We start from the raw sequence: 8,148 nt of genomic DNA, 5'->3' as shown, positions 1-8,148 counted from the left end.
TTTTCTTGTGTGATTCCTCTTTCCATAATCTTACATTGGGAGCACTTCAGTGAGGACTGGCTGAGAATATTGCACAAGAAGAGTTCTAGGCCTTTTGTGGCACCCGAGAGAAGGTTCAGTAAGCCCTTCCCCAGCTCCATCAGGGATATCACAGTCACACGGATACTGCCACAACGCTCGTTCTAGATAGAAACACATTCAAGAGAAAAAACTAAAACAAGTTTTCCATTTCTAAGCCCAGTACGTCAATGCCAGGCCTTGCTTTCCTCCGTTGTGTGGTAACACTTTCTTATCAAAGTAAAACAAAGGGGCCTCATTGAGTTCTCTGTGTCAGTCATAACTAGAGAAAGGGAGTTTGATTCCTACTTGATGTATTCTTCTTTTCTCCTTTTTGATCAAAACTTCAACTAAAAGTATTTGCTCAGATAGAAAGGATATTATGTAACTAGTGAGCCCATTCCAAGATTACCTTGTACATATATATAGTACAATAGAAGGGTTGAAAAGGGACTGGAATTTGCAGCGGGACTTCTTTGAGAACTAGCAACTGGCTCTACAGTTATGCTCACCTATAATACGTGATGAATGGATTACATGGGCTAGTGCAAGACCCAGACCTGGATTTTCAACTTGGCTAAAGGCTAGTATCATACTGAACTGAACAGAATCTCTTCTTTTTTAAAAAATTTTATTTTTTTAACTTAAGCATAATTTATTTACAGAATTTTGTTGTTTTCTATCAAACCAGAATCTCTTCTTTATCAAACGAGCATCACTGGATTATGTAGACTCCCTGGGTCCTTGGTGCGTACACCAATTCTTCTGTGTGGGAAACTGCAACAGATCATTTCTGGGACAGCCAGGTAAGAGTCTGCTCAAAGTCGTACCCAGGGGCATCTAGTCAGGCTCATTTTGATAATGCTTTCTTTCTCTGACTTTATAGGCTCAACTCCAGCTTTCTCTGCTACAATTTGGTCTCCTAAGGCTATCTGAAGCATCAAAAGGTAACAATGCTAAGATCTATACCTGATCTTTAACCAATGTCTCTATTCCCCTTAGATGCAAATGGAAATATTTTTATGTTGTTGTTTATGTCTTTCCAGTGTTTTCCTCTACTTTCAAAGAAGACAGTGATGACTGATGAAGGTTGAAAATACCAGCCATCAGGATTTTGAGGGTGTCCAGGGTCGCCAATAGATAGCAGGAGTGAGCCCTTTGTGGGAGGTTGTAGTGGACTAGCACCGATCAGTGAGCCAGCTGCCAACGAGGTGTCTGACACCCTTATTTTGTTCACCACCTCCATAACCAGCTCTGCTTCTAAATGGTTTCAGGTATGGTTGATTTAAGTCCCCCAGACCTGTTGCTTGATACTCTCCTTCCAGAAGGGCCATTTTGCTAGCCTTGATTGTAAATCTCATTTCCCTCTTGGATGACTTCTTTTCTCTCTGTTCCAGATCAACACTTTCATTGATCCAGAAACAAAAGCAAGGCAAAGTTGGAGGGGGAAAGAAACATGGAAAAAGACATTTTAGCTCACATGGAGGCTCTGACGACCCAGGCAAAGGACACAGACTCAGCTGCCGCCTACAAGGGAGCCCCGCCTGCCATTCAAACCGTACTCGAAGATGCTAATCTTGATGCAAGTAGTGGGGGAAATGTGGGGCAGGAAAGCATGGGTCCAAGAGAGGGTGATGAGGTGGAAAAAATGTCCAACCTCAGTCTGTGTCAGGATATGGAAGCTGAGGCCCCACGACCACAGGCAGCTCCCGATCACGCTATAGGGCAGAGGGCTAACATCAGGGGATGCACAGGGAAGAAAAACAGCCGTAAAAGGAGGAATAGGAAGGAAAGAAAGATGGTGTATCTTCCTTGTCCTCTGACGCTGCGGACTCGAGCATCTTCGGCAGCCCCAGTTCTGGGTCACGCTCCTGTCCTGGGGCCTCTGTTAGAGGATGTCAGTGTGGAGGGTGAAACCTGGGAGCAAAGGGAGAATGGTGAGGGTAAAAAGGCATCCATTCTCAGTCAGTCTCGGATGGCACTGGCTGGTGCCCTGTTGCCAGCAGCAAGTCCAACTCAGTCCTATGCTGAGTGGAACTCTCTGGTGGACAACCAGGAGATAAAAGTAGGGCAGGAAAACAGCCATAAAGGGAGAAATAAAAAGAAGATCATGTGTAGCCCCTGGCCTCTTACGGTACAGGCTTGGGCATCTTACACGGACCCAGGTCCATTACCCACAGCTCCGTTACCCACAGCTCCTGCTGGGGCTTCAGCAGTTGCTGATGATGGAGTCAACACCGGGCTTCGAAGCAGGGATCGAAAGGAGGAGAAAGATAAAATGTCACTGGTTACTTCTTATCAGAGTGCTCAGGCTGGCAGCCCATGCTCAGATGTGGCATCGCGCCATGGCCCACTGGAGGAGGTTTCCTTTGCTAAAGATGGGTTGAATGTAGGGGAGAAAAGTGGGTGTACGAAGAGGGATAGAAAAGACCAAAGCGTCTTGTCTCCTTCTCGGCCTCTGACAGTCCAAGCTGGGACCTCATTCAGAGCCAAAGATGGGGTTCAGACTCTCTTGCAGGGTGAGTCTTCCATGGCAAGCGTAAGGATGAATATGGGCCAGAAAGGCTGGCCTCAAGTGGGGAATGGTAAGGAAGAAGCAAAGTCCATTCTTCCTTGCCCTGTGAGGGTCCAGGCAGATGCCTCCTTCGCAGCCAAAGCTCTGGGGCAGGATTCATTTGAGGGGACTTCTGCTCTGGAAGACCGATTTTCCAGGCTGAGTCAAAGCAAGAGGGGGCCCCAGCAGGGAGAGGAGAGCCAAGTGCAGAGCAGTACATAGATTTCTCTGGAACCTTCCCAGGATTGGAGAAATACAGAGAGATGCCCAGGGGATAAAGATTTGTGGGAGTGCGTGGTGATGAATTTTGCTAGGCAAGTTGACGGTTAATGTGGGGAGCTCTGCTCTCAAGAGAGGATAGAAACTTTGACCCTGACCAAAACCCACACCCACAGGAGTTCTTCAGTGATGGGGAGGCAGGGACAATGGAGGGAGAGGGCTGAATATCAGATTCCCTGGATGGGGAAATGGGAAGATTTCTAAGATGCAGGAGAGAAAAGAAAGAAAATAAGAAGACTCTGGGCCTTGGAAGTGTGACCATCTGTCTCTGCTCAGGAGAAAGATGGGTTTAAAATGCTACTCTGAAGAAAGAGAGGCTCACTACACAAATGGTCTATCTTATCCTGTTATACTGTATCATCGCAATCCATCTCTTGATGGGAGATTGCTCGCCTAAATAAGTTTTAAGTTTACAGGTAGTAGATGCTATATGGTTGGCACATACAGGCTAATGTTTTAGAAAAGCAAAAGTCCTTATGCTGTCTATCCTTTTTCCTGTAAGATTTTTCACATCCTTGGGAGAGGTCTGTTGCTTATGGCTGGGAAATGGTGTTATGAGTCTAGAGTGTAAACCAAGGACAGAATGTGTATTGTATCCTAAGAACACTACTCTTGACTGGGAAATGTTACTGCATGTTGCATATTAGATTGTAAATTGCCTTCATGATTGCAGGGAGCTCCTGGACTGGCTGGTTTATAAGCACTGAGAGTGCAGACTCTAGAGTCACAATGCCTGGGTTCAAACCCCAGCTTTGACACTCACCCTCTGTGTTCCTCTGAGCAACTCACTCCTGTCTTCTGGCTCCCAGGTTCTGCTTCTATCACCTGGCAATAATAATAACCCCTGCCTTGTAGAATTGCATGAGGATTAAATGAGTTAATACATGTGAAGCCTTTAGAAGAGTACTTTGCAAATAATAAGCCGCCAAACGACATCAGCTATTATTACTTTATCTTGCAGCATTAAATTTCATGGAAGGGCCTGGCATTAGCAGGGCCTGGCCTTTAATTATGTGTCTTACAAGTTATACAAACAGCAATGTAAACGTAAGACAGAAGATGATTCCTGCACTTAAAAAATCATGGTAACAACAATTCTTAAAGCCATGGACATGCTGTTTAAGAAGGAAACAAGTGATAAAATAGTAGCTATGATTTTGAAGTGGTAGGATTTCAACCATGTCAAGAAAAATTGCTGCAATAAACTCTGGAAAAGAAATACACTACCTTGTTAATATTGGTTATTTCTGGATGAGGGGGATCATGCGTGAGGATGTTTTTCTGTTTCTTCATTCTTTTCCATAACTCCCAAGTTTCTACATTACCATGTCATCAGCAAATGATCAAAAAAAAAAAATTAATGAGGGGAAGAAGAAGACTTCTCCACAGTGAACTTGTTAGAGGGGAGTCACCTGACATGAGGGGACCAGACCTTCCCCAGTGAACACTCCCGAGCCTGAAGCTCTGGAAGAGATTCAGGTGCCTTGGACTGGGGTTGAATAGAGCAGAGACAGCTACACTGTGCGAGGTGGTGGCGGGGGGAACTTCTATATTTCTCGAACAACCTGTGGGAACAAGAAGGGGTGCTTACTCTTCTGCTGTAATCAGCCATTGCCTAAATTGGCAGGCGCTGTGCTGCTCTGGCTATATTATTGCTGCCATCTGTCACATTTGTTGAGAACTTATCCGGAAGCTTAGCTGGACAATGTAGCTTGGTATAGGGTGAGATTAAAAAGTAAACTTGTTTTAGCCTTCTGTATAGCCTGGCTTTGGGGATCAATTTAGTTAAAATGATATCCTGATCATTCCCCTGACAACACTGAAGGGGTAGGTATTCAAGGAAGACTCGGGAGGTGGGATCAAGTGCCCCTTTTATGTGTCCCCAATGCTCTTAGCAGGGGTTTGGAAGCTTTCTGATGCCCGTGCATCTTCCTGTCTTGAGGTCCAGCTACACTCTGATCCCCCTTGAAGAGGACAGTAGTACCCTCAGCTGGTCATGTGCCTTGCTGTAAAACCCATGGCCTTAACCAGAAAAGGGACTGGAGGTATGGGTGTTGGACAAGTGGCCACATAGTCTTATTACCTCTCACTGTAATCTCAGGGGTGGGCTCGCTGATATACATCAAGATCAGAATATAGGGAATGAAAGAATGCCAGTGGAGCGGGGCTTTGGAAGGGCAAGACCAAAGGGCTCCATGCTTTCTCCCAGGTAAGTTTTCCCGCCCACCATCTCCTACATTAGTAGAAAATTCAGTGCAGGAAAGCTAAGCAGAACAAGGGGAGGAGCAAGGAAAAGGAATTGAGAGACTGGTTGCCCAGTTCTTGGTCTGGTTCAAGTTTGAAACTGTAAAAGAGGGTAAGAGGGCTCTGAGGTTTATTTGTTGTCCAGCTCAGCTCACCTGGGTAAGAGAATAAAAATGAATTTGAGGCAAAAGCCTGTAACTGTGAATAAAGGCTGAGTTTGCCTAATGTATTTGCTGGGTCATGTTAATCTTGGGAAACTTCAAGTACAACAGCAGGCAACTGACAAGAGTCTGGCACAGTGTGGTGGAGGGAATCGAGAAACACAATTAGCCTTGTGGTTGTCCTTGCTTTATTCTACTGTTGCCACCTCTTGTACTTAAAAGAGGTGGGAGCCAGGAGGACTGTTCCCCTTTGACAAAGGCAACATGATGGAATCACTCATCATAGGATAAGTCTTTGACCCTGAACTTTCTAGTCCCAACACATTATTTCTTTTTAATTTTTTTAATTGAAGGATAATTGCTTTACAACAGTGTGTTGGTTTCTGCCATACATCAACATGAATTAGCCCTAGATATACATATGTCCCCTCCCTCTTGAACCTCCTTCCTACCTCCAACACATTATTTCTGTCTATTTCAAATCTAAATCCTTCTGCCTGCCTGTCTTCCCTAAGAGTATTTAACATTTCTAGCCCTGTCTACTGCTGCTCCCCATAGGAACCATCTATTTCAACCATGCTGGTCACATGAGTGTCCCCCAAATATGCCATGAATATCCTTACCTGCAGGCTTTTTGCAAATTTTCACCTATGCCTGGCCTTTCTCCCCTGGAACACATTCCCTGCTCCCATTTCAGAACAGGGCTCCACTGGGCCTTCCCCTCAGCTCACTGATGCATTTTCATTGTTTCATTTGAGGCTTTCTTTTCACCTGAGCCAAAGCTGCTTACTCTGTTGCTTCAAGGGCTCAGTGAAGTTTTGTAGTAAGAAGTATTCATGCAGGATATATAGTGTTCTAAAACTCAGTCAGCCACTTTTGGGGAGGGGGGGGATCATTTCTTGTATACATCAAGTGGGTCAGGTGCACAAGGGACCATACTTTAATTCCACAACTAGGTAAAGAAATCGCTGAACATTATTCATTTCCTACTAGTAAAATAAATGGGCTCCCTGGGGTGGGGGTGGAGGAGCCCTGAGAAACACAATAGCTCTTTCCTGGACCCTCCCTTAAATAACAATCCTACGGTACCCAGAGTTTGTATAGGCCTTAGCTTCCAAGAGGTTCACAGTGGTCCTCAATATCAAAATATACTATCCATAGTACATGAACACGTCAATGACCCATTTGTGGTGGATGTGCGTTATAGGGGCTTCCCTGGTGGCTCAGTGGTAAAAAATTCACCTGTCAATCTAGGAGATGTGGGATACTGGACTTGGAGTTGTTTTACCAGTAGAGGTGAGGCTGCACTCAGTCTTTTAGTCTCTTACTCCTTGTGACCAAAGGCAGCCATTTTCCAGCCAGGGATGGGCCTTGGAAGGGAGTAAAGCTAATTGAGCCACAAAGTGCCCTCCCCTGGCCTGGAGCTCTAACCACCTCAGCTCACCAGCCAGAAGCGCTTCTGTCCCTTAAGACCCTGGTATTCTTCGATTCCACACATGACTCCAGCAGTGTGAGCTCTGGAGTCTGATCATCTGAATTCAAACCCTGACTCTTCTTACTAACTTGGGTAAATTGCTAAACCCTCTATGCCTCAATTTCTTCAACTGAAAATGAAATTAATAATAATAGTACCTACCTCTTTAGATGGTTGGGAGGATAGAGAGTGTTTATACATGTCAAGTACCTAGAGTAATGCCTGGCATGTATTTAAGTACTCAATTCATGTTGGCTACTAATATTATTCATTCTTACCCAATGAGGAAACCAAGAGCTGAAGTATTTTGCCCTGCGGGCTTTGGTTTTCCCTACAAGCTGGTGCCAAGCTCTTCATCTTCATTTGGTTATCAAACTAGATTCCTTGGCAACCACGTTACACCTTCCCACAGCCCTCACCCCCTGCCCATCCTGACAACATTATTTAACTGCCTTTTTGACACTGCCATGGGTGCGTCAAAGAAACTTCAAATATTGTTTCTGCCCTCAATGAGCTCAACATTTACCTCTGAAGATGGGCCAAAAGGAAAGTGACTTTTGCAGCATATGCACCCTTATCACAGTGGGCACAGCCAAAACCCATTGAGTTTAGCCACATTCAGGGCCAACCCCAGAACAAGTTTTTAACCCAAAGTTGTGAAAGCCAAAATAAAAGGTCTGGGAGATGTCTTATAAGATATTCCTGTTTGGGGGAAAAAAAAAAAAACAAAATGAAAGGTTTGGTTTCCTGACAAGGTGAGAAAAATCTACATCTGTTAACCACCCACAATTATGCTGCATACTGTGAGAATATCTATCTATCTATCATCGACCTATCTACCTACCTGTTTCTTATTTAAGCAGGATACTGGATCCTTGAAGAGTTTCCAATCTAGCAAAAATCTTGAAATAATTTTTAAAATAATGCAACACAAGGACAAATGTATGATTCCACTTATTTGAGCTACCTAGACTAGCTAAATTCATAGAGACAGAAAGTAAAATAATGGCTACCAAGGACTAGGGGCATGGAATGAGGGTACAGAGTTTCAGTCTGAGATTATGTAAAAGTTCTGAAACTAGACAGTGGTGATGGTTGCAGAACAACAGGAGTGCACTTAAGAATACAGAACTGTGCACCTAAAATTGCTAATATTGTAGATTTTATGACATGTGCCTTTTAACAAATTGTTTAAAAATAATGCAAGATGGTAAAAAAAAAAACTCACATGCTAAATTATGCTAACTATGCTGAAAGTAATTTCTGGTCATACTGAGCTCAGAATAAGGAAAACTCAAAGAGGACTGGAGTAGCTCAGGAAAGTTTTCTAGAAAAGGCAAGATATGAGCCAGGTTTAGATGAAGGGGGACAATCTGGAA

At 44.2% G+C, this 8,148-nt stretch overlaps 1 protein-coding gene across 1 annotated transcript; it reads left to right on the top strand.

Moving 5' to 3' along the window:
* The first annotated feature begins 1,107 nt into the window (after positions 1-1,107).
* Positions 1,108-4,097, top strand: LOC112582222. The gene is made up of 2 exons (XM_025276597.2): positions 1,108-1,331; positions 1,455-4,097. Exon 2 carries the CDS (start codon positions 1,514-1,516, stop codon positions 2,831-2,833), a length of 1,320 nt encoding a protein of 439 aa, XP_025132382.2. The 5' UTR covers positions 1,108-1,331; positions 1,455-1,513; the 3' UTR covers positions 2,834-4,097.
* The last annotated feature ends 4,051 nt before the right edge of the window (positions 4,098-8,148 follow it).

The sequence above is a fragment of the Bubalus bubalis genome, chromosome X (assembly GCF_019923935.1).
Source record: "Bubalus bubalis isolate 160015118507 breed Murrah chromosome X, NDDB_SH_1, whole genome shotgun sequence".
Taxonomy (NCBI): Eukaryota; Metazoa; Chordata; class Mammalia; order Artiodactyla; family Bovidae; genus Bubalus; species Bubalus bubalis.
This window is presented reverse-complemented; position numbering and strand designations above follow the sequence as displayed.